Source organism: Nymphalis io, chromosome 13 (assembly GCF_905147045.1).
Source record: "Nymphalis io chromosome 13, ilAglIoxx1.1, whole genome shotgun sequence".
Lineage (NCBI taxonomy): Eukaryota > Metazoa > Arthropoda > Insecta > Lepidoptera > Nymphalidae > Nymphalis > Nymphalis io.
In genome coordinates, this window is record NC_065900.1 from 12,156,889 (window position 1) to 12,184,805 (window position 27,917).

The window sequence follows — 27,917 nt, forward strand, 5'->3', positions numbered from 1 at the left end:
ACGGGTAAGTAATGAAGTGAGTTTTTACAGAATGGCTCTGCTGGGAACAGCATTCTTACGTGTAGATAACACTTAAAATTATTATGTAAATTATTTTGTTAAGGATTAATGCTGTCTGACAAATATATTATATATTATAGCTAGGTATACTTTGGTATAATTTTACTTTTTCCATATTTAAACACGAAAGTGTTTTCTGTATATTTTATAAAAAAATAAATAAATTTTCACGATAACTTCAGTAGAAATTCTACAAATTTTACGGACATACGTGTTTCATCTTTTGCAGTTTTTGCAGTAGCATGCTCCTGCAAAATTGGTTGGCTCCTGCAAAAACCCTGTTTTTTTTCTTAAACTACTTTAAAATAATAAGCTATATATGAATATACTATAAAGCCTCTGGTTATAGATTTCCGTCTGTTTTATATCAATTAGATAATTTTTTGTTTAAATCCGGAGATAGCAATTAACACTTTTAGTTTATCATTACTATGTATACATGCGTGCCCATGTAATGATATTAGAGATTACAGTTAGTTTTGTGATGTTCATGAGGTCACGATAGAAAGAAGTCTGGCGATCATCTATACGGTTGACACACACCTTATATAATAATTTACGCACACATAAAACATTACCATTCAGTATACAACCTAGGTATTATACGTTGTGGTTACGACGCTTTTATTTCATACATTTCATCAAGAATGACCGAGTTGTACTAAAAATATAATACATATATCGTTGCCAAGTTGATTCGCAAACATTAGTGCCATGTTGTCTTTAGAACTGACACCACATTGATAAGAAATTAAAACTCCATTTATATATCGTAAAATCAAATCTTTACGATTGTTACGCATCTGCCGCAGACGTGACGTGTTTTGATTAAATTATACGAAATATTAAAATAAAAAAATTAATGCAAATGAAGTTGACTCGTTATTTTATTGAAAGTGAGTTTGAAAGTGAATTGATTCAAAATGGTTGTCAAAATGAATTCGGTGAACTTCGAGGAAGCTCTGAATATGACTGGTGAGAAAAAATAAATACCTTATACTAACAATAAGTTTGAAAAAGACCACGACATTTAAAATTTTTCCAAATTTAAAAAATACTATATTTATTCCATATATACATATCAAGTTTTTTTCTATGATATAAAATAATAATTTACATAATATATAATACATTTTTAAATTTTGGCTGATTTATTTAACCACATATATTTCTCATATTAAAACTCTAAGAATGGTTCATTCACCATCAATTCAGCTCGCTCAGAATCAATTGAACCTTTTACATGCACCAGGCTCAATTGATGATAAAATTTAAATTTTACCTAATGGTATGGTGGTATGGTGATCCAATCGTTAACGATATTTAACCTACTGTTCAATTAGATGTCAGTTTCTAAAAAAAACTATCAATTGTTTATAATATTACATTGATATTATCAGTTCATTTTAGTTAAATAATGGTTTTAACCTTTAATCAAAAAGTTGTTTCTAGTTAAATAATGTTTTTAACCTTGACATATATTGAGGCAAATTTGGGTAAATGTTATCAATGTCGTGTACTCCTGTCGTAGTAGTCATGAGGCGTCAGATAGGTTGGTTGCGACTTTTGCAAGGCTTACCTCGTGGTAAAGCTTTTTTTCGCTCGTCTGCGTCAGCTTAAGCTTCAATATCGATAGTTTCAACGTAATACATAAATAAACTACTTTTCCCATGTAAAACTTTATTAAAATTCGTCTGAATATTAAATAATTATTAATTAATTAAAAATTATTTAAATAATTCGAATTCGTGTTACATTTTTAGCAATCAATAATCAATAAATCTTGTTAAATATATCAATATTATGTATACGAAAGTAAACCTGCCTGTATATATACCCGTAATCCATTTCGATGAAATTTTATATGAAGCAACCTTGAACCCCGAGAAATACATAGGAAATAATACTTAATAAGTTATACCATTACACCAAACACCTGAAACTAACGTAACACAGGCGATCCCTTAAGCAAAAACTGCTATCGATTAATAATTTGGATTTTTTGTATTGATTGATATAAATTATTAATACAATTATAAAATAACATACAAATTTACATTTCTTAATATACTATCATGCATTTGTAGCATAAAATACAGTAATAAAATATATGTATTATCTATTAGGGTTCGGCAAGTTCAACTTTCTGATGCAATTGGTAAACATAAGTCTAATCATGGGAATGGCGTTCGAGATCGTGTCCGTTGCGTATTTGGTTCCTGCCAGCGCCTGTGAACTGAACACTACCAATTTCCAACAGGGCTTTATGGCTGGCATGCCCTTATTAGGTAAGTAAGAATGATATATATTTTCAAAGTAATTAACCTGTTCACGAAGTACAACGGCAGCTGGGCAGTACCCATGACTTATCTCCAATGCTGATTGGTGGATACGTTGAATGTACAGTTAATTTCATCTACACCCATGTTCTTTTCCTCACGACATTTTCCTTTACCGTGGAGCATGAAGACAATTATATACTCAAAAATACATGAAACTCATTAGTGCTTGGCTTGAGCTTATTCTTGGTTAAAATTGTACTTGTTTTATAACTTTACTTGGTGGTAGGGCTTTGTGTAAGCTCGTCTGGGTAGGTACCACTCACACATCAGATATTCTACCGCTAAATAGTAATACTTAGTATTGTTGCGTTCCGGTTTGAATGATGAGTGAGCCAGTGGAAGTAAGGAATGGTTAATATTTCTTACATCATCAATGTCTAATGGTGCTGACCACTTCACATCAGGTGGCCCATTTGCCCGTTGCTCCTACCAATAACATAAAAAGCTCCCTTTTTACCTAATTGAGCTGTAGACATTTTCCTTACACTATAAATAATTGTATCAACGTTATTTATCAATATAACATTCTTCCATTTGATCACCTTTATAGAAAATAAACTGTAACAATCAACCTAGCCGAATACAGTAACAGTATAGTAACAGCCTGTGAATGTCCCATTGCTGGGCTAAAGCCTCCTCTCCCTTTTGAGGAGAAGGTTTTTGGAGCTTATTCCACCACGCTGCTCCAATGCTGGTTTGTGGAATACACATGTGGCAGAATTTCAGTGAAATTAGACACATGCACATAGACATTTTTTTTAACGCTCGAAAAACGCATTACGCGTTTCCCCCACGGGAACAGTGGGGGGAGGGGTAAGGCGCCGAGTCCCCCCCGAATATCGGAATACCCACTAAAAAACCAGCGGTACCCTTTCCGTCTTAACGAGGAGCGCCACGGGATCGCTTTCGCATGCTACCGTGATGCATATAGACTTAACCTAATTGAATTAATAATTAAAAATAAATTTAATGTAAACATATTACGTATAATTTATTAACGTAATTATAAAGATTTAATAAAGTAAGACTAAAACAAATATGTCTTATATATACCGGTATTTAATATCAAAGAAACAAACATAATTATCATAATTATTATCATTCATATCATATTATTCAGTTTTGCTTATGGTTTGAAAAATAAAAGTAGATGTCATACAGGCTTTTGATTATTTTTAAGCTCTAATTAACTTCACCTGTTAGTATGTTTTTGTTAAATCTTGCAACTAGATTTTCAATTAGTTTCAAATAACCGCTTCCGTTGTTTGTTTATTTTTTTATTTATGTACGAATCATGTTCATAAAATATATTCTCAAAAACAATTTTTGTTACAAAAGAAAACGTAACACTTAAAGAGATTTCTTCCAGCCATCCTAGAGTATGAATAATTTATGTAAACATTCTGCTGTAAGAATAAGGAAACAATAAAATTTAAATCACAACCGAGACTCAATCATCAGGTTCTCGTTTTCATACACAGAGGAGTAGCATATTATTACGTGGTATTTGTTGTAGGTATTATTGCGACCTCCCACTTTTGGGGATATTTAGCTGACACCCGAGGCAGGAGGAAGATCTTAGCCTGGTGTATGTCCTTAGCATTTCTTGCTGGTGCGTCAGCAGCACTATCTCCAGACTGGATCGTATTCAGTGTGTTGAAGTTCCTATCATCGTGCGCGTAAGTGCATATTTTCATAATATATATCTTAAAAAAAACTTTATCATAATAAATAAAACATTGTCAAAATTTGTCTATTTCTCATATGGTGAAAAACAGTGATGGTTTCTCGAAAACCAGTCTAAATTTGTTTACAGTGTAGCCGGGACGTATGCATTAGCTCTGACTTTGTTAAGTGAATGCACGCCGCAGCACAGGAGATCAATTATGGTGGCTTTAACTAGCAGTATTTTCCTGTGTTCCACGGGACTTATGGCAGGTAATTGTTATGACGACTCCGCGAGGAAGGGCCGTCCGAGTGTGGGCGCTACTCTCCGGCCTGTCCCTACTAAACAAGGTGTAGTGAGGTCGATGGCATTGTACGGTACCCCGATATGCGTCGGTACGCTCACCGCTCACAACCGGACCCTCAAATACTAAATACATAAATACTACTTCAATTAAATAATATATCTTGGCACAAGCCCATCTTGGTAGGAACCACCAACTCATCACATGTTTTTTATGAATGTTTGTCCTTCAATATAAATGTTTCATTGAGACCCTTATACTAATCGTGCAAGGCCTGTACAGATAACTAGTTCAAATTATAATTTACCTAAAAATATTAACTAAAACTTATGATCTTAGTTTATATATCACACGTCAAATCTATTACAAGAGAATAGTAATAAGTTTACACTAATAAATACCAAATGAGTTCTTTCAGTTAAACATTAATAAAATTACCAAATCAATATACATACAATTTATACCAGAAGATGCCGACCGAGCGTTGAAAGTCTTAGAATATATTAGATAACAAGCTGCGCTTTACCCTCTTTCAATTTAGACTACGTGACGAGCGTGAATTTAATGTTCTTGCAAATCGTAATTTAACCTTTTGTCATAGAATATTCTGCATCAATTGTTTCAGTGATATCAATTCCAGTTCTACAGTTACAGTTTTCGTACCACATACCGTATCTGAACATCGAGTTCACATCGTGGCGCCTTTTGAACCTCATGTTCGCTGTTCCTTGTGCCCTTAGCGCTGTTGGCATGTATTTCTCATACGAGAGTCCGAGATTTTTGCTAAGTATTGGCGACGAGGCGAAGGCATTGGAGGTCTTGAAAGGCATTTACATGATAAATACGGGAAAAAGTGGTAATGATTACAACGTAAGTAATAGTAATTCTCTGTTATGTTTTTAACGCCAGTATATTATTATGTATTGGACTATTTGGATACTTATATACATAATTTCTTTTTAAATATTGTGATCGATATTAATAATTTTACTGATAATCATTTTTAATAACGATTAATACGGACTATACGCCGCCATTCATAGGATTTTATTTCCAATGTGTCTGCTAGATGAATTTAATGAGATGCCATCATTTATTCATGAGCCAAAATTTGTTTTAAACTAGATTATATTAGATTATTTATAGATTGGTGGCCAATATTACAACAATCAATGATATTTATTTCTCAATATATATTCATAATATATGTAATATTTTTATGTGTTTTGTTTATATTGTTCTAGTTACACTTTTATGAATAATCTGTCGCTATCAGCCGTCCAGACTGCCTTCTTTTCCAACTACACATGTTGTGTAGCTCTATAAAGCTTTTAATAAATAAGTAAATCATGACACAATATCGATCGATCGATCGATTTAATAAAAAAATTATTTGTGTCTATAAATGGTATAAGGAGTGATGCTTTCAATTGTTATTTATTACATAAGAATCAATGATGAAATGAATATGTTATGTTTACAGGTGAGTTCAGTAGTTTTAGGAGAAGACAAAGGCAAACCTACAAGCGGATTTATTTCCTCTCTTGTCGCCCAAACAGTGCCATTGTTGAAACCACCACTTCTTAAGAACACATTGCTTTTATCTGTCATGTTTGTGATTGTTTACTTTGGGTGAGTTTTTTGAATAACTTGGTATTAGCTGAAGTATATATTTATAAGCCACGTTTGAATATACTAATGCTCTAACTGTTCCACTGGTAGTAAATGCTCTCCTCTTGGGAAGGTTTTATTTATATTTTGCCAATTAAAAAGAAAGCTTTATCTCCTAAATAAATTGTTAAATTCAAACAACATTTTAGATGAGCTAAAGTTTGTATGTTTTAATAACACAAAAATCTTGTAATGATTTCATTTAAAACTACTTAGCCTGTTTCATTGAATTTTTGTCAGTTATTATAATTGTTAAAAGGAGATGTCGCCTGTACTATTTGATTTTACAATAATTTTAATAAATTTTGTTTGTTTAAAGTGATAATATTTATATTATTTCAGAATCAATCCATTTTTAACATGGTTACCTTACATCGCTGATGGCGTTATGAAGGCTATTGAAAGAGGTGATGATAATTTATCATTCTGTGATATGCTGAGATCTTCGCACAATGAAACCTTGACGGAAGTAAGTATGAAACAATATGATGCAAAATTTCTAGCACACAATAATACATATTCAATATATGAATCAGTGAGAACCATTGTACCAACTCGAGAAGTAAAGTCAAACTTATGACAGCAAGTTTACGATTCCACAAAGTCAATATATAATTTTATTGGTGCTATAAATAAGATTTCGCCTAAAATTTGCCTAAAAATAAATATTAATCTCGTTTTTAAGAAACATTAATAAAGGAGGCTTATTGGTCGTTAAAATACTATATAGATAACAAAAAAAACGTTGATTATTTATTTTCAAGCAGGAAAAATAATAATTTAATTGTTTTTAATCAACGTCACTATCTTATTTAATTGGAAAAGACTACTGAGTTTTTTGCGGGTTCTTCTTAGTAGAGATCTAAGCAAATATCTAAGTTCAATCCCATCTCCTCAGCAGTTATGTTACCGACACCATGCTGTCCAGCGCCGAACAGCTAGGTTACCAATTATTCACCTTAACCTGTATGCTGGCTCATTCAATTTATGATGAAAGAGTGAGATACACTTATGCAAGACTTCACACTGCCACTTCATTTTATATTATGCAATAATACTATTGTTGAATTACAGACAGGAAAAACATAATATAATATCTTGAAATATTGTACGTACTTTTTCAGGCGGGTTTTCTAATTCTTATCTTATTACTACAACTGCCTGTTTTAAGCTGCTATTACATCAGCGATGTGTTTGCTCCTCTAATTGTATAGCTCTGTTTAATTTAATTAAGGTTTTATTAAAAGTTTTAAATTGCATCGTCGGAAGCAAAAATAACTAAAGGATCTACTAGAGAACTAGGACTAATCACGTCAAAATCATTTTGGCTCCTACGGTCTAGCCAACCGTTAACTTTAAAAATAAGGGCAAACATTTGTGTCGCTATAAATTGATGCATATGCATGGTAACCCTGAGCATTCGACTATTTTCCTTTCATCTTATAAAATTATTTTATTTTAGGCCACCGTCAACGAGAATCCAATATGGCTTTTACCCCTATTATAAAATACCCCTAATATTAAACCCTAGTCGTTATTATGGAATATCATACTTTGCCTCACCTGATTCAGTTTATATAAGTTGAATATATAAATATATATTAGTATTCGCTTCGGCTTCTTAACAGGCTCTTAACACCTTCACACCTCCCCTCATACGTAAGCGAATCTATTATACAAGCACAGTACATTGATTATTACTTATTATAGATTTAAAAACTTGTTTTTAAAACGACTTAGCAACTTTCTAATATTCATAAATATGTTATTTATATTTAAAATGTGAAAGTAGCTCTCTCCGTCTGTGCGTGTCTTTTTTTTATAGTATAGGTTGGCGGGCGAGCATATGGGCCACCTGATGGTAAGTGATCACCAACGCCCATAGACATTGGCATTGTAAGAAATTTTAACCATCGCTTACATCGCCAATGCGCCACCAACCTTGGGAACTAAGATTTTATGTCTCTTGTGCGTGTAATTACACTTGCTCACTCACCCTTCACACCGGAACACAACAATAACAAGTACTGCTGTTTTGCGGTAGAATATCTGATGAGTGGGTTGTAGCTATCCAGACGGCCTAACACTTTTACGGCTAAAACACTGAACCGAATTCGATAAAGTTAGGTATAAAGCAAGGTTGAAGAGGCATGTGTTCAGCAGTGGACGAGAAAGGGATGATGATAATCAAACTTGAACCCCAAGAAAGAGAATACTACTCTTATATACTTATGAACCTAATATCTGCCCCAACACGCGTTTGAAGCTACGGGCGAAAACTAGTTATCTAAATAATATAATGACGTTTGTGAGATAATGAGTAACTAGTGACAATTTTTCCTCCACACATAAATTAATTCTTATTCAAATTTACTGATAAATATCGTATTCGTATCTTTGATAAAGTATTAAACTTAAGTTCAATATTTAGTTTGAATATTTATTATAAACGTATATATAATACAAGCGTATGTCACGAGACTTTTCATTGAAAGTTTTTTATCCTGGGACATTTTTCACACACGGCCATCTGATCCCAATTTAAGCTTATACAAAGCTTGTGCTATGGAAACCAGACAACTGATATACTACATATACTACTTTTCTTTTGTAAATACATACTTATATAGATAATTACACCCAGATTCAGGACAAACAGACATGTTCATGCACACAAATGTCTGTCCTGGGTGGGAATCGAACCCACAACCTTCGGCGTGAAAGGCAAGTATCTACCAACTACGCCAACCAGCTCGTCAAGTTTATATCATGCTTATGTCGATAAGGTGCAATTTTGCTTGTTATAAAAAATATTGCTTATGCTGTTTATTTGTATAAAACGTATGGAGTTATGCAAATAGTTTTTAAGTCTTAACAAACATTTACTGAATTTCGTTATGTTTGCATTTCAAATTATTATGAAGTTGCGATAAATTATATTATACTGTAATTTTGAATGGAACGACTTGTATAATTCACTTGTGTATACATCGATCACCTTATTTTTGTGTCACCTTTGTTGTGTCTTAGTTTATATTGTGTTTAAGTAAATGCTTGATGAGAAAAATATAACAATATTGCATTATAGCTATGTGGTTGAATATGTTAAAAGACCTCTTTTTAACAGGAGAAGGCTTTAGCCCAGCTGTGGGGCTATTACTAGGCTATTAATAGACTTTATAGTCTTATACTTATATTTGTACATATGTATCTATTTTATATTACTCTTTGTCATAAATATGTATTAATAGGTAAAGGTGAAATTATATGAATATTTTGGGAAATTATTTCCTTTATCTACTAAAATTTTTAATCATATACAAATACATAATGGAATTTCATAAAAAAACAGGAATATCTTTATCTGAGGCTTTTCTTTCTGCACCTAATAATGGTTACAAATGGATTTTGACTTTGAAACATTATTTTATTATAACAATAACTGCTTAATCTTTAATATGACTGAAAAATTCAAGTTCTTTTTATACTAAAAGATAGTATTTTTGTCAGTGTTATCAGTTACTAAGTTAAATGTTGTCAGATAGTAGTTCTTCTACGAAAAAGACCAGGCGTTGGCGGGTGGAAATCCCAGGGGACTAGTTCTGTTTATAAAAAACACAAATAATTGCAATAACATAGGACTAATTTCCATATGTTACTTTATTCTAGAATCAAGACTGTAGTCTCAACAGCTTCGCAATGGTCACAGTTTTCGTGATAAGTGTCACAATCGCCGCCCTGAATACAATTCTCAGCGCTATCATCAATTATATTGGAAGAAAACGCATGCTGATCGGCGTGCAGGTATTGTGTCATTCTAAATAAGGATTTCTAGTATGAGGATTTTAAGCATGGAATTTTAGTATAAGGTATGAAGCCTATATACACGTTACTGCTTCAGGAAATCTGTTTAAATAGACTTAGATTCATGAATTTTAAAGATATATCAATTACCATTCACAAAATTTAAATAATTATACCAGTTAGTATATACAGTAATTTCCATATGAGCTTAATGCAATTTCACCTTGTAACTTAGATAAGGACTTACCAAAGATTTGATCCCAAACCAAATGTATATATTTAAATAAACTTTACAATAATAAAACATTTAATCTCTGATGATGTATCGAGTACCAAAAACAGTCATAAAAAAACTTCTCATGTTCAAATGTAATTTCCTATAACATGAAAGGCATTAGTTAAAACAATGAAATTTTTATCTTACCATTACTCCTTACTCGATTTGTTGTTGTCGAAAATATCTGTTGTTGTTATAATGATTAAGCACATGTAAATTCAGAGGTGCTTGCCCGGGTTTGAACCCACGTTCATCGGTTAAGATTCACGCGTTCTTACCACTGGGCCATCTCGGCTTCTCCAAACCTTCTCCTCAAAAAAAAAAAGGGAGAGGAGGCCTTAGCCCAGCAGTGGGACATTTACAGGCTGTTACTGTTACTGTGTTATAATGATTAAATATTATTTTATTTATTTATTTAAAAACTTTTCGACCACTACAATATGTAGTTGGAACAAAAGGCGAACTTAATGCCTGTAGGCATTCTCTGTCAGTCGATCTTTCGGCTCAACAGAAATCCATGAAGGCGGTAACTAGTAATAATAATTAGTAATAATAAAAAATACAAATACAAGTATCCAAAAATATACAAAATATCGATTATGTTGACGATCGGTACTTAATAATTGTTAAAACTTTCTTCCAGTTGTTCGCCGGTATCGCGGGCTTGTGCATCAACTTGCCTAACTCGTGGATGGTGAGCACGGTCCTGCTCGTGGCATTCATGACCGCTGTTCTTAACTTCGGCTTCCTTTCCACGTTCAGCGTCGATATCTTCCCCACTTATGTCAAGTTTGTACAATTTATTTATGTATATTGGTTATATTTTTTTAATAAATGGATAGGCCATTTGATAGTAAGTGGTCGCCACCATCCATAGACATCGCCGATGTTAGAAATATTGACCATTCCTTATGATATGTCCCTTGTGCTACAATTACACTGGCACTTTCACTCGTTAAACCGGAACACAACAATACATATATTGCTGCTTGGCGCTGTATGTGGTGAGTGGGTGGTACTTGCCCAGACGGTCTTGAACAACATCTAGTTAATACATTAAATTATCTATTTGAGTATTAGTTTAAAGCAATGTAATTTCTTTGTCACATTATGTATCGCTTAACGATTATTATACACATGTTTTTTTTCTATTTAACCTTTATTAAGTTAACAACCTTCCACTCCTTGGATATAAATAAAGATGCTAAATATTAGCGATGGCAATCAAATATCCTTTTTTATGTCCTTTTCTATATTGTAGTGTCCTTTTCTATATTGTAGAGCTATGGCGGTTTGTCTCACTCTGATGGTCGGAAGAGGAAGTTCAGTATTTGGCATCAATATCCTGAAGCATTTGCTGGTATATGATTGCGAATTGGCCTTCTATATCTTCGGTGGACTTACTTTTGGTATGTGTTTTATGTTATTTAATTTGTAGTTTATGTAAAAACAAAGTAATAGTTATATAATTATAATTATAATATACTCACTATAATTTACTCACTGTGGAAACCCAGGATAATTTCTTAAGTTTATTTCACCAATGCTCCAATGAGGGTTCGTGGTTTCACGTATGAAAGATTTTCCTCTCAGGCATATTTCCTGACGTTGTTTTCGTTCACCACCGAGCAAGAAACAAATAATATGAAAAACAAATTAAGCACAAGAAAATCCAGTGGCACTTGATATCGTTTATTTCACTTTCACGAAATTATAATCAAAATGAAATAAATCAAGAAGGAGGTTCCTATCAGCAGTTTTGTATTGATATGTTACATAGTACGGCTTGGAATAAACCAAGAATAATCTGCAAGAAACTAAGTAGTTACTCTTTTTATCGTTAATATAATAACTGGAGACCACGCTTAGGCAAACGTAGTGTAGGACGCCCTGTGGCAAGGTTGACCGACGATTTAAAAAAGGTGGCAGGTACGGAATGGATGCGGACTGCCCAAGATCGAGATGGTTGGCCTCTATATCTATAATTGAATACACAATCAAGTAAGTAATTTTGATAACTTTATGAAGCAACCACCGCCCCTCTCCCTAACGCGCGGGTAAAGCCGCGTTCAACTAGTTAAGTTATGTGCGTTTAGTTTAGTTATGTAAGAAAATCAGCAACTACGAACTTCAAATTATTAAACTTTTAACATAATATTTATATCTGTTCAATTCCAGTTGGCGGTTTGATTGGATTCCTTCTACCGGCTGATACGAAAACTCTCAGCAAAAAATCAGCAGATACCTAAACAAATATTAGTTATAATTGTATTAATTTGTAAATAAATGTGATAGGGGTCTGAAATTAATAATTATATTAATTTTATTATCCTAATATATACATAATTCTTCTGTACGTGTGTCTGTCACCTAATTTCTCCTAAACGGCTGGACCGATTTAGATGAAAGGTTGTGTGTAAAGTTCAATAGGTTCGTGGATGGTTTGAAAACACAATTGGGCCTGCGCGCTGTCGGTATATCACCAAATTAAAAAATGTCTGTATACCAAGAAGAAAAATGTCTGTATACCAAGAAGACGTCTACTGAATCCGCTAGTATTATATAGAAGTTGTATATTGTTTCTGTTATTTTATATTTATTGTAAACAATTAATATTAACAACAGTAAATGCAAGATAATTAAAATGTACGTTTACCCGTATGTAACTCATTATACTCTAATCGAAGAAGTAAAGATAAATAAACCTTAGATTTACATATTCGATGTGTTTTTTATAAATATGTCATGCGTACTTTTTTTTTAAATATAATTATAGAATATTTTAATTAAAGCAATTAAGTAATATTCCATGTAATTTACGAATAGTCCTGCTATAGTATATATATATACAAACAGTTATTAATTGATATATCTTTATACATAATACAACATTATTCCACTTAACTGCTTATATCCACTTTAATTTTACTTCCAAAGTGGCGAATAGATATAAAACGCCATTTTATCACGAATCCATAATGAAAACCATAGATTATTTGCGACCAACGATATTGCGTCAATTCAATGTCAAAGTTGATTATTTGTCATTGCTCTGAGGTTGGAATAGGTGACTTTATAGTACGTCACGGTAGCATGTGAAAGCGATCCCGTGGCGCTCCCCGTTAAGACGGAAAGGCTACCGCTGGCTTTTTAGTATATAATATGGTATTCCGATGTTCGGGGCGCACTCGGCGCCTTGGACACCAACGAGCCCCACATACCACCCCACTGCTCCCATGGGGGAAACACGTAAAGCGTTTTTCCAGCCTTAAAAAAAAGGTGACTGTATAATTAACTAACTAGCGGTAATAGAACAGTAAAAAAAAGTTTTCTCATTCGACTAAAGTCCACTCATTATAAATAGTATTGCTTTTTATATTATATGTTGAGAACGCTAGTAAAGATAAAATCACACGTAACCTGCACATACTACAAGACACCTTTTTTAATTTTCAAATAAGAATGTAAATGTAAACTCGCTACTTTATGGTAAGTGGTTACTACCATTTCATTGGCACTAAGGAATATTGACCGTTCTTTACATTTAATAGACGGCTAGCCTTTGGAACTTACTGCTATTTGGGCTCACTCGAATGAGTATATTTCTATCCTTAACGCAGTAAAAAAGTATTTCTGCTTAGGGATAGAATGATATTCAAATAGATTTGTGCAGAACCGTGCCCGGGTAGGAAAGAAAACTTAAAATAATTATAAGATAAATGAAACAAACGTACGATTTAGATTGTGTTATCTTTTGATTTCATTTTTATGTATAAACAAAAGACATCAAAATGCTACCCCCGTTTCATATTAAAATGAAAAAAAAAACAAATATCTTCATTCGTTTATTAGCGTTACACTTAATACTATGTTTATAAACATATTTTTAACATTAGTGACTAAAGTCACACTGCGACTCGAAAAGGGCTGTTGACATTTTTTTTATAAATTATAAACAATGTCACAATATCAATTTAAGATATATTAACATTTTTAATAATTTAAAAATTATAAATAACGTTTTAAAAATACTAAAAATATGATAAAGATCATTAAAATTCAAAATAAATAAATAATACTGTTATTCTATTGGTCCGGTGTCTGAAGGCAGGAACCATGCTGCGACGGCACCACCTAAAATATTAAATCAATATATTTAAAATAATACAAGTATAACGGTCTTATCTTTTTGTATTTTAAAATAAATTGCTCGCGATGAGAATTAAATTTCAAGGTCGAATTTGAATATAACCATCTATGTGTGACGTTTACACCCTCTTAAAAGGTCAAATTTCACTATAACCATCTGCTTGCACCCTCTTAATACTTTTTAACGACAATACTATAAAGAAATAGGTGTAATTTTGTATGTTTGTGGTGTTTTAAAACTTTGCATGTGGATAATATGGAACCGTTAGTAATGAATAGATTTCTTCCTGAACTCTTTCCGGTCGTGTCGGATTGCCGTTCCATCGGATTATGACAGCTAGGGAATAGAGAGTGCACCTGTGTTTGCAAACTTTTTCACTATAATATGTTCTGCGCAGGCTTATCTGTCTCGAGATTGGTCGCCGGGGGAGAAATCGGTCTGGAGAACTATTTTTAGATTTCTTAGGGCGCGCAATATCAAGGATATGCTTAAATATATATATATATATATATATATATATATATATATATATATATATATATATATATATATATATAAGATATCCTCGTGCGCAGTGTGTACTGACTGAGCACGAGCGCGGCGGCGGCGTGCAGCGTGGCGGCGCACGCGCGGCCGACGAGCGCGCTCACGAGGTTGGTGCCGCCGAACGCGCTCAGCCGCGCCACCATCATGCCCAGGCACGCCACCATGCCCCTGAACAGCGAGACTTTATTACTGACATTTTCTAATGAAACAATTTGAATTTTATATCCCGTCTGGAAATCAACGGAAACACCACGCGCTTATTACGTATATACTTTTGGACGAAAAAAAATTTCTAATGAGTAATATGGCTTTCTTATTTAAGGTAAATCGATATAAAATTTAGGCTTATAATGTATTTGTATGTAAATGTATTAACTGTAGAGTCACTCGCATCACATCTCTCTTGGACTATATTAAAGTCATCATCATTATTAGGCAAATCCAAAGAAAAATTGTAATAATTATCTTTTCAATTTGAATATCCTGTTTTATTATTTATAATTTTTATCAATATATTAACAAGAGTTGGAGCAAGCCAAGATTTGTGTCACAATTGTCTGGGTATATACCACCCACTCATCATAAATTCTACCGCTAAACACTTCTGCCAATGTCTATAAGTAGTTATGTTATAAAATAATCTATACTTACCTATAAGACGTGGGATATAACGTAACGAAATATGAAGACACAACGCCGAACACCATAGCGGTGGTGAGGAAGATATAGAAGAAGAGGAGTCCGGAGATCGCTTCCCCGGTCAGATCGATCAAGATGGCTGCAACGGCTGCTATCACGAGGATCGTTATGGTTAACACCTGGAAAATATATAGAGATATAATTTTCCCAGAGGACCTACAATTGCAACTGTATTAACGCACAATAATTTCCCCTGCACTTAACTACAATCCGTTGAAAATGGCCGCCGTTGCGTTATCATCCACGAAAATGTCACGTGTCATAAATAATAGGCTAAAGGAGTGCTGTAGGTCTTACCTTCGGTTTCCGAGCGCACTGCGAGATGAGCGCGTTCAACACGAAGAAGGACAAGCCGTGAGCACAACCCGCAAATATTGTGTTATCAGATATAGAGTCGTTACATTGTAATTCCTGTAATGAAGAATATTTTTTTTATTAAACTTGGCATTGGTTTTGATTTAACTTGAAGGTTTTAATTGTAAGTAAGCTTGCAGGTCATACCGAATAAGAAATACTTTTTTATTAAGATAATCCACCGTATAACATATTATGATAATTTACCATTTATTACATGCCATTTTTAGTATTACAAATTTTTGAAAATCAATTAGCAAGTTTCAATAACACCCTACACAAATTCAAAACCCTCACCTTCTTTTGAGGAGTAGTAATAATAAATACTCACTTGTTGAATGATTGTGGCGTTCGCGCTTGTGGTGGTGACATTATTCGCGGTGTCAGAGAATAACTCGCAGAAGCTGGAACTGGAGCCGTGGCTGGCGTACGACGTGAAGAATACGTTGAATATCGTTGGGAGTATTATTGCGAAGCTGTTGTTTCTAAAGGTCACAAAAACTTCCAATAAACCACAATTTTTCTGGAGTATTTACAATTTTTTAATGTAAGCACTGGATCATGTCTGTACTCTTGCTGGTAAAAAAAGAATTTTATTAGATTTGTACCTAATAATTACTTTAAGTGATTAAACGTTTCGTTGACCCCGAGTTGCTACTGAGAATTTTCAAAAATTCTCATTAGCACCTGTGGCAGAATTTTAGTAAAATTAGACACATGCAGGTTTCCTCGCGATATTTTCCGTCACCGTCAATCACGAGATGAATTATAAACACAAATTAAGCACATGAAAATTCAGTGGTGCTTGCCCGGGTGTGAATCCACGCTTATCGGTTAAGATTCACCCGTTCTAAGCACTGGGCCATCTCTGCTTCGTCACTAAATATGAGATATAAAAATACTTACGCGATATAAACAACAAATGTTAAATAATAGAGTAGTAACGTTCTCTTGAGAAGGGGTGGCTTAAAGAGGGGCGCGATCTGCTCCCAGAGTGAGCGGAGAGTCAACCCATCTACGTGCTCCTTGCTGCCTTCTTCTAGATATATTTTTTCAACCTAGAATAACCATATATATGAATATTTAATCCATTGATGTTTATTTGATTTTGATATTGATGATTGAATTTTATGACAAAACTTATACTTACAGGATATTTTTCGGCTACCCCTCCATTAATTACATACATTCGTTTTAGTACAGCTATAGCTTCATCCGTCCTTCCAACATTGGCGAGAAACTTAGGACTTTCGCTGAAGTACCACAATAGTAGGGCTCCAATACCCAAGGGCAGAGCCATTACGAGGGTCAGGAGACGCCAAGGACGATACACGATGCCCATTATGTATATAGTGAAATTTAACTTAGTTATTAAGTAAGCCCATACTGAAAAAAAAAATGATCAATTTAGTCTCAGTACAGTAACAGTAACAGCCTGTGAATGTCCCACTGCTGGGCTATGGGAATCCTTTTTGGGAAGAAGGTATGGAGTTTATTCAACTTTAGTCTCATTACACTCAAAGAATCTTTACTCAATTTATCTTTAGCAATAAATAGAAAATTAGAAAACAAACTTGATGAAAAATATTTAATATTTAATTAACTAGAACAAATTTTCCTATGAAATTGCCGATATTATCTTAGTATTAGTTTTTTATTTTTTATTTAATGAATATTTTAACATGAGATATTTGCTTAAGAATCGATATTACATCCACTGGCTCTTATCATCACATAAGTATATCTTTAGAAGATATTACAAATATTGACATCGAGAGAACTGCTATACTTAACTATATATGTAGATGCAACAGAATACTATAATTGGGACCCGTAGATGACTCTAACTTGCTTAAGATATAATACAACGATGTTCTTAATAAAAATTGTAATATTATCAAATATCTCTTGCTTCTAAGTCTACTAATTGCTTAAACAGGCATATGCCCGTCCAATATTGTGTCATATTTTAAATAAATCAAATAATTTTACCATAATACAAGGTAGGTGTCAACATCAGGGCACTTGTCATGAGGAGCATGTATCTGGTTCGAGACTTTGAGCTACAACATTCTCCGAGAAGAGCGTACGTTGCAGATTCTGCTGCGCTGGATCTAGATATAATCAAATCAAATCAAAATATACATTATTCAAGGCTCTTGCGAGCACTTTTAAATCGTCGCTTAAAAGATTAAATTATATTTAAAGCTACCACCGGTTCGGAATGTAAATTCTACCGAGAAGTACAGCCAAGACACTCAGTTGTAGTCAGTACTCTTTTTAATAAATGCACATATAAATAACATAAGTATTTATATATTTTTTATTTATTGCTATTTATTTCATTAATGATAATAATGATAATAATTTATCTATTTATTTATAGTACCTTTATAAATACTTTGTTTTTAAATTATTTAAATAACACAACTGCAGAAACATTATTTTATTTTTATTTAAAATTTACTTATTTTTGTGAGTTAACAATGGTTGTATTATATACAATAGAATCTAAATGATCTTCTTACTCTAATTTTACTTACTTCTTTTTCAAATAATGTCGTTATAGCATTGACATATTTTTTTAGGGAATTAAAGATGATAACTTCGATTTCAAATAAAAAATAAACAGTCCCAAGGTGTTTCAAAATATGCAGCTGTTTTTGTTTTACAGTTATAAAATGTTTACGGCCAGTTCCATTCATTTAAACGTATTTCTTATGAGTAAATATTACGTGGAGCAATTGGATATGACGAGAATAAGAGTAACATTTACGAAAAATTAAATATTTTTACACTTTGTTTGCGTTTGACAATATCGTTTCTATTTATATATCAGTATTTTATCGTCTATTTATTATGATGCAAATTTTTGTGTTATTGAAATTGCAGATTTGAAAAACATAAGTTAACTTGTTCAGGCTTTTTATTTATTCTTTCAAAAACCTGTTTAATGATTAAATTACTATTAATTATTATATTATTTTTTATTAATAATTACTATTAATTAATATTAAAAAAGTAATTAAATTTGTCAGTTAGGTAATAACTTATATGCTATCACTATGTCCCAGCAAACAATATTGAGGCATTTAGAAATTATATATTATGTGTGTAAGTTTGAAAGGTGATTAAGTCGGTGTATTTCCAGAAATGGTGAAAACCATCTTTATCGCATTCGAAATCTCGCACTTTTAAGACGTAATCAACTAATTCCTTTAAAAAGGGGACTACTGATATTTGTAACTTTTATTACATGAATTATTATTTAATTATTTATTCAATAATATTCAATTAGAGAAAGTAGTTAATTCGATAAACAAATTATAATTAAATGTAAACCAATAGCCTATAAATATTTCAAATATTGAGCTCCCCTTGAGGAAAAGTTTATCCTATTAAGCTGCTTCAATACGTATTAGGTTAAAGCAACATGAACAAACAAGGTTTTCTCACGATATTTTCTTTTAAGAATGTTTACATAAACACAAGTTAAGTACGTGAAAAATCACGTGTACTTTTGGGTTATTTTTATATTGGGATCCGCAATATTCTGAATCTATTAACTTACAGAGCGGAACTAGCGAAGCGCAATGCAGCCAAGACTTGCCAAGTCGGCGCCAAGCTGCTGAGAGCAGCACAGACGAAGCCACCGGTCATAGACCACATCATCACCAGCTTCCTACCACGCGTGTCTGAGAGGTAGCCCCATGGATATGACATTACTATTATGCCTGGAAGAATTAAGAAGAGTTTTGTCAGTGTATTATTAGACGTATGTCACCTTTATGATTTTATAATGGCATATAGATTAACAGAGAATCCATATATAAGCTTCCTTTTGTGATATTCAATAATAAATAATAATAAAAATAGAATTTTTTTACAAATTTTTAATTTCACAAATTACTAAAATCGCTCTTTCAACTACACTACTACTTCTTGACAAAAGAGTTGTATAAGAAAACAAACACACTATCCATTAATCAATGACATAAATACAAAACATGCATAGTTACACACAAGTAACTTTTAAAACAAGATCACATAAATACTATACATGAAACATATATAAATTACAATTACCAAAAGCCAAAAAGATATGGCTCAAGAACCATATTGTTTAATGGGGCACTACTTTACAATAGCTTACCCAAAGAACTAATTAATGATAAAACTTTTGTAAAATGTAAGATTGATCTAAGAATCTAAGAATTATCGGTGTATAAATACACCGATAATTATATATAGATATAAGAAAATTATGTAATTAGTTTCTCGTGTAAGTAAACTTTATTTCTTGATGAGAAATAAACTTCTGAAACTTTAAACCTTTATTAAATTGCTTATATAATTAGTAATAAACATTTTTATGGTAATTTAATATTGAAAACAACATCTAATATTAATTTATTTAAATCAATGTAAAAAGCATATTAAATACGCTACCAAGCTAGATTTCTTAAATATACCTTGTTTTTAATAATTGCTCTGATTGAGCGCTAATCATTCTTCTAATTACAAATGGTACCATTTGAACTATTATGAATATTCTTTTAAATTACAATACAATATTTCACGAAGTTTTAAATAGGCTCTCTGATATCTATAAATTGAGGATATACTTTAAAATGATTATAATATTATGTTTAAATGAAAACTTACCCGCAAAAGGCATAGAGGACAATATTCCTATTTGCTGAAAATTCAATCCTAAATCGCAAGTAGCTACTGTGACAATAATTCCTAAGCCATAGATGTCAATTCCCATGGCAATGATCAGCATGAAACAAGCGAACAGGAGTCCTTTGTTGTATTTTCCATGACCTGTAAATAGAAGACAGTTTTAACTATAATAAAAAAAGTTATTCAATGGAATTATTGAAATATCTGATTTCTAACGACTTAATTTCAATAAAGTCATATCAAAGACTAGAAAACTATGTAAGATTTATGATGGTAAAGAAGTCTTCGTGGCTAACATCAGCCATTCTTAACATAGACCAGTTATATCTATCAAATCAAACCTATGTATTTTTATTCAGACTTTTAAAAGTAATTTTGAATTGAATAAACATTAGCAAAACAGATTTTCTTACGAACGAAATAATTTATGTTTTAAAAATAAAAAAAATACTCATTATTTAAAACAATTCATAACTATTTATTTAGTTTTTTTAGTACATATTTTCTTATTAAGTCGTTTATATCTTGATGATTAATATCTGTTTAATAATTGCTTGAGATAATTTAATTTTAAATATTATTATATTATCTCTAAAAATAAATATTCTAATTAGTGGTAGGGTTTTGTGTAGCAAACCCGTCTGTGTAGCAAACCGGTCTGATCATCGATGGACTTTAAAAAATGGTAAATATCCATATAAACTTTTATCTTAAGTTACATCATCTTAGGTTATCATTTTTCAAAAATTTTTAACAGCTCTCAACTCATTAAATTTACATAAACCTACATACCAATTTCCATAATTCTAACATCAGAAATTACTATTAATTTAGGAGATTAATTTTGAATAATCCTTTCTTAGTGCCCACTTACATTCCATAAGGAATTTCTGTGAAATAATTCATCCTGACTAGCAGCTTAGGCTGTATGTATGATATGTCAGTCAGTTATTTTAAAATTTTATCAAGTAGATACAATTTATATAATAGTTGACAAACCAATCTATTTGTTCATATTTTACATTATTAAAACAATGAATCATTAACATTCTTCACCGAAACTAAATGATAGCCTTGAAACATGCGGCTCTTTTGTCTTTATAATATACATTCCGTATTAATATATATTTAATATTTTTAATTAATATCTAGAAACATTTTCTTTATATCATAACTAGGTTCCGGCTGCATCCACTCTCGCATGTGTTGCAAGTGTTTGGTATGCCCAGTCTTTTGATGTGCCCCTAACAATGTGTCTGCGTAATTTCACTATGATATCAAAATCAAACCGTAACAAACAAATAAACAAATAAATAACTACTACACGTGCCAGGTTATCATCATCCTGTCACGGTAGCGTGCGAAAGCGATCCCATGGCGCTCCTCGTTAAGACGAAAAGGGTACCGGTAGTTTTTTAGTGGGTATTCCGATGTTTGGGGTGCACTCGGTGCCCTCGGTTACGCGTTTTTCTCGCTGGAAAAACGCGTTACGCGTTTTAAAAACGCGTTTCCAGTTAAAAAAAAAAGGTTATCATCTGGGTGATGATAACCTTTTTTTTGCATGCAACCTACATGCAAGTTTGCTCATAATGTTATTTTTCTCCGCCGACAACGAGATAAATTATAAACACAAATTAAGCACTGAAAATTCAGTGGAGCTTGTCCGGGTTTGAACTTGGAGTCATCGGTTATGATTCACGTTTTCTAACCATCGGACCGTCACGGATTATAATATTATTTAGGTTTATATTATTCTAATAACCATATACATAAGAAATCGTGATAAGATTAGATACATATTACGGTTTACAGTCATGGCAACATATTATGATATTATGAAGAAAACTGCGCTAGCTTCTACATAATTTAAAATGTAATTCAGTATCAAAATTGATACTGACCCTTTGGGCTATTGTCGACCCTACTCCTAACACAAGCAGTACGTTTAATTAGAGGGGTATATATAATAATAAATAACTTTATTCACCAAAAAGAAACAAAGACAAAAAAATTAAGGTACAAAACCATAAAAAAAGAGTTAACAATATCATATTTCATAATTTGGTGAAAAGGTCGTAGTCTCAGCTAGGCTGCTTTTCAGTCTACGCCTTGTACATACGCTGCCAACACAAACGCTACATTCAGTGCAGTAAAAGGTAAAAGAAGATAAAATTACTTAAATAATAAAAGTTAGTACAATTTTATAACACGCCCAATAGGCTAAAATAAAAAAAAACATGTAAGCATTACTAAAACATTGAAGATTTTTTTTTGTTAAATTTTAGAAAAAGGAAAATATTTCATTTTGAATAAAAAAATGAAAATAATATAATAATAATAATATTTAAAATGTTAAACAAATAGAGATATAGGTTTAATAAATTACAATCAAAATAACAATTAATATATGAATGAATATGAATATTAGTAATTTCTATTAAAGCTATTTGATTTCCAATGTATATTTAACATTTGTAATTTAATAAGAGAATACCCAATATGACATTTGTGTGTCTGTGATACAAGTGCTCGTCGAGATGACAAACTAGTTTGCGCCGGTTTTGTTAAAGGAAAAGTCAAGACGTTATATGGCTAATACGGTGATTTCGGAGATAATATTAGGTCCTTACATATGAAATTAGCGTTTTGTAAGGGAGGAATATAGTCATTTTTTTTTGTAAAATATATTTAATTAATCAAAGTATGTACCGTTGCATAGATAACGCACAAAAATGCAAAAGTGGCAAAAGCTACGTCATAGGTAGTTCATTGATCCCTTTACTAAAAAAAACCATGGGGGCGAGAATCAATAAACTCTTTGAAGGCGGTTTGGACTGCCGCATCCGAGTTGAATTTTTTTCCTTGTAAGAAGTTGTACAAATTCCGGAAAAAATGGTAATCTGTTGGAGCAAGGTGCGGGGAGTACGGTGGATGTCGCAGACATTCCAATTGTAGCTCATCTAACTTAATGGTTGTTTATTGTGCAGTGTGTGGTCTTGCATTGTCGTGAAACAGCAGTGGCCTAGAGCGATTAACCAATCTCGGTTGTTTAGCAGCTAGTTCTTTCTTCATGGTTTACAGTTGCTGACAATAGATATCTGCCGTAATCGTTTGGCCAGATTTTAGAAAGCTGTAGTGAACGACACCGGCGTTAGTCCACCAATCACTCACAAGTAACTATTTCTGAGTCAATTTTCGTTTAGGGCAGAATTTGGCTGATCTCCAGGGTTCAGCCATTGTGACCAGCGCTTCCGATTATCGGATTAGTTAAAATCCCTTCATTATTGTGTCGGTTGAGCAAAGAAACACAGCAGTCGACGCGTGTTTGCAAGTTCGATTTACTCAATTCATGAGTTACCCATCGTTCAAGTTTTTTTACTTTCCCGATTGGATTAATACAGTTTTATAACTTACCCCGAAGCCTGCAGTTATCTCTAAAGTGCTTTGTGATGGATCCGCTTCCACAATAGCCTTAAATTTTTCATTTTCCACTTTGGTCACGGGGTTGGTTCTGAAGGTCGAAATTTCCAGAACGAAAATGTTGAAACCAAAAACGTACCGTGCTTTCTTTTGCGACACCAGCGCCGTACAAATAATTTATCCTTCGAGCTGTTTCTGCAGCACTGGTGCCACGGTAGAACTCGTACTCGTAAATATACCGATATTTCATATTTTCCATTGTGCGGTAATAAGCGACGCCAAAGAAAAAAATAATGAGGAAAAAACAAATGAATGCCTTTTTTCAAAACACAAATGTACCAGCTAAATGAATTTATAAATTTGAATTTGGAATTCTTAACCAAAGAGGAGGTATTTCAGATCAAAGTGGTCAGTACGACAAAACGCTAATTTCATATGTAATGTACCTAATAACTGTATCGATGTGGCACGCAGAAGTGTATTTGAACGCGGTCGCTAGAAGTGTATTTGAGTGAGCAAGCTGCATTCTTCAAATCAAAGCTTGCATAGGGCGGGGCGTGTCTGTATATAGTTAACTTTGATAAATAAGGCATATATCTCAACACAAGATAACATAAATGATAAAAAAGCGTGGAGCTAGTATTTGTTGATGTCCAAGCAAGATATGTATTTTAATTGTGTTTGATATATTTTTTTTTATATTCGCCGGGAGTAATTAAACGGATAAAAATAGTAACAACTGAGTTTTTTGCCGATTCTTCTCGGTAGAATCTACGTCCCGAACCGGTGGGAGATTTTAAGCACATATAATTCAATATTTAATATTACAATCCAAAAGTGCCCTTATAAGCTTATTTTAATAAAAATATTTTGATTGATTCATTGAACCAACACTACAATAGTGATTTTATTGCTCGATTATAGGGACTTATTATTTCGGATCTACTGAAAATGCGCGTCTCTTGACTCCCCTCTGTCACCGTACGTATGTAAATAATAAATGTTATTAAAACGGTAAAGTTCAATTCGTACAAAACTAAAACTTCAAATCATCAATCACTTTTGTTTTTAAATATTTAAAAAAATCTTATAACATCTGTAAATTCAAAAAGGGTTTTAATTCTAATGACGTTACCTAGGTAACAAATTTTAAATTATTATATTTCATGATACCAGTATCATGTATTTACAATTGTAAAATTTACATTTCTACTATATTGAGTTGAATCTCTTTACTTATTCATTTAAAATATTTCGGCAGACTGCCAAAATAGGCCACTGATGGTCACCACTGCGCATATACCCTATACCAATCGAAGTAGGAATAAAGGTAAATAAACCGTAGATTTACAAACTGCATGTGATTTTCTATTTGTTCTGCTGTATTACGCACTATAAACAGTTCTTGATTAATTTACCTTTATTTATAATACGACATTATTCCACTTAACTAGTTATAACCACATTAATTTAACTTTCGAAGTTCCGATTACAACTTCGCGGACTTTGAGAACACAATTTTTTCGCGTATCCATAGTGAATATCATAGATTATTCAAGATCTCGACCAATGGTATCGCGTCAATTGATATCGGTGACCAATGATATTGTTGTCAAAGTTTTTATTTGGGCTTATTCCTCTATAGACATATGTACGAAATATTACACCAACCCTTACATCGTCAATGCGCCGTTAACTTGGGAACTAACATGTTATGCCTCTTGTGCCTTAAGTTACACTGGCTCACTCACCCATCAAACCGAAACAAATCAATACTTAGTACTGTATGCAGAAGAAAAGGTAATGATGGATGATACCTCCCTATCATACTTACTACGAAAAAACTAAAAATCCATAAATATTTGCAAGCAACGTTTACCATGACTTGTATAGTACGCCAGTATGAAACTGGTGCCACATTCACGCTCAGAATATAAATAAGTCCTAATTCTATAGATGCTATTCGCGAGTCAATTTCACAACGATTAACGTCGGCGTTCAAGCGGAAAAACAGACAAACAAATAACCTTACAGCTTACTTGTACGTTTATAATATTAATAAGCGTTTTGATTTCATTTTTGCTTCGTTGTCACATACATTCGTTTGAGATATTTCCTCATTTGCTTTTATGATCAATTTACAGACTTCCATCCCGTATTTTGAGGCGACAACCACACCTACCTTGTTTAATATTAATATATAGAATTTTTAGCGCACGCATTTCTGTGGACCTAGGCATTGAAAAATTCAATTTTAATATGAAAAATAATGTATTAATTTTAACTAAAAATAAAGAATATATCAGGGTTCAACCCCAGGTCGGGTCAATGAAATGTTATTGCGTTTTTCTGTGGATAATTCTCAGTAACAGCCCGGAGCCCGGAAGTTAAATTTGAGTACATTCCCGTCCCTCGACGAGCACGGTTAGTATATAATATCGGCCACTTCATACCCTCGAAAAATCTTTTGTCGTAAATGAGGAATTTTTTTTTTGTAACGCCAAACTTATGAAATTTCTAAACCGATATACATAAAACTTATACCAGAAGATAAAACGTGTTTCGGTGAAAGTTTCGATATATAAATACAAGTTTCGCATTTCACACGTTTTAAATTTAGACTATTGAGGTGACTATCGTCAATTTTATGTCGTTACGTAATAATTTCCATGGCTTAGTTAAAAATGCTTTCTGAATACATCTATCTACAAAGCAATATGGTACACCTTTACGTTATGTTAAATGTAATGAGGATAATAGTTGTTCCAAGACTATGAAACTCATTCAGGGCCTTAGAGAGAAGCAATAATAATAATGTTGGTAAAAATAATCATTGCTATCGATCTTAATGACTTTGACAGCCTGAACCGGTGGGGTCGGATCGAAAAAGGGAAGGCCATTAGCGCTCAGGTGGCGTTCGCATTTCGTCTCAGAACGTTGGCGTCGTCGTGTGATGGCGCTATGTGTAGCGCGTATGGCTTTGGCGTCCTTTAATTGCCCGTATCAAGTCAAAGACGGTATTGTTTTTAGCGTAATGCGTAAGATATGAACGATACTTGTAGTGATCTTATCATCAAAGAACAAGTCACCGATACTTCTATTGCTTAGGAATATCTATGTTTCATCTTGACTGGTTGGTGTATTGATAGTTAAAACAACAAAACACTCACTAGATTACACGCAGTCGCAATTTTCTAATAGAATGCGCAGACAAGTGCTAGATAAATTATATTCAAGACGCTTCTTGATGTTTCCCTGCGTTGCACAGCGGTGAACATTACCATGACCGATTTGGTCGTGTTTTTTTTTTTTAAGAAACTTATTTAAAGAAAATGTATTCAGAAGTATTAAACTACATAAATTATGTGTTCATAAAAACCACACCATTAAAATGTTATAAAGTAATTACATTGTAAGTCATAGATGTATTGTTTACAACATATATATTTGAAAATATATTACCTGTCATATCTAACGCCTCCTCGTAACTATAGCACTTAACATTGTTCTCAATTCGCCCACTGATTTCGACATCTTTATCTTTTTTTGTTTCGTCTGTAGCCATTTTATCAAAACAATGTCACCAACATCGATTGTTTTCAAAATTCTAAACACTTTTTGTTTTAATAATCTATTTTATTTGAAACGATTTTCTTTTGTTTTTTTTTTTAATTTTAGCGAAAATGAAAAGGTGAAAATATTTTTTTTATTAAATTATGTTATTTTTTTGTCACCATCGGTTGTTTTATTATTATACTTAAATTTTAGTATATTATTTATTATCACAACACGCTCAGTCTGCACGGAAACTATAATGAAACTGACTAAATGATTCTGTGCAGATGGGAAGGCCATTTTATCTAATAAAAAGATTTTAGTTTTTCTGTTAAGTAGGTATTATTTAATTTTAAGTTTTCTTCAGTTTTATGCCTGACTGA

At 32.6% G+C, this 27,917-nt stretch overlaps 2 protein-coding genes across 3 annotated transcripts; one reads left to right on the forward strand and one right to left on the reverse strand.

Annotated features, from left to right (window-relative positions):
- Window positions 1-704: 704 nt before the first annotated feature.
- On the forward strand, window positions 705-12,843 carry LOC126773021 (putative transporter svop-1). Its single transcript, XM_050493639.1, has 11 exons — window positions 705-1,035; window positions 2,187-2,348; window positions 3,919-4,081; window positions 4,219-4,340; window positions 4,998-5,242; window positions 5,856-6,004; window positions 6,386-6,512; window positions 9,713-9,847; window positions 10,768-10,913; window positions 11,406-11,533; window positions 12,303-12,843. The coding sequence occupies exons 1-11, from the start codon at window positions 984-986 to the stop codon at window positions 12,371-12,373; spliced, it is 1,500 nt and encodes a 499-aa protein (XP_050349596.1). The 5' UTR covers window positions 705-983; the 3' UTR covers window positions 12,374-12,843.
- A 1,022-nt stretch (window positions 12,844-13,865) lies between these two features.
- On the reverse strand, window positions 13,866-27,745 carry LOC126773015 (synaptic vesicle 2-related protein-like). Of its 2 annotated transcripts, none has more exons than XM_050493630.1 (11): window positions 27,442-27,745; window positions 20,539-20,700; window positions 19,445-19,607; window positions 17,866-17,987; window positions 17,024-17,259; window positions 16,780-16,931; window positions 16,205-16,358; window positions 15,817-15,930; window positions 15,472-15,638; window positions 14,861-14,988; window positions 13,866-14,258 (listed from the first exon to the last, which is right to left on the reverse strand). In XM_050493630.1, exons 1-11 carry the CDS (start codon window positions 27,542-27,544, stop codon window positions 14,206-14,208), a joined length of 1,554 nt encoding a protein of 517 aa, XP_050349587.1. In that variant the 5' UTR covers window positions 27,545-27,745; the 3' UTR covers window positions 13,866-14,205. The 2 variants fall into 2 exon arrangements, with proteins under 2 accessions (XP_050349587.1, XP_050349588.1); XM_050493631.1 differs by lacking the exon at window positions 27,442-27,745 and adding an exon at window positions 25,814-25,869.
- Between the last annotated feature and the right edge of the window lie 172 nt (window positions 27,746-27,917).

Coding starts and splice junctions, on each gene's coding strand:
- LOC126773021 (XM_050493639.1), top strand. CDS start 984: ATGGTTGTCAAAATGAATTCGGTGAACTTCGAGGAAGCTCTGAATATG. Junction 6,005..6,385: donor TTTGTGATTGTTTACTTTGG/GTGAGTTTTTTG, acceptor ATATTATTTCAG/AATCAATCCATTTTTAACAT. Junction 10,914..11,405: donor ATCTTCCCCACTTATGTCAA/GTTTGTACAATT, acceptor TCTATATTGTAG/AGCTATGGCGGTTTGTCTCA.
- LOC126773015 (XM_050493630.1), bottom strand. CDS start 27,544: ATGGCTACAGACGAAACAAAAAAAGATAAAGATGTCGAAATCAGTGGG. Junction 20,701..27,441: donor GGAGGCGTTAGATATGACAG/GTAATATATTTT, acceptor TTCTATTTACAG/GTCATGGAAAATACAACAAA. Junction 14,989..15,471: donor TTATATCCCACGTCTTATAG/GTAAGTATAGAT, acceptor CTCGCTGTTCAG/GGGCATGGTGGCGTGCCTGG.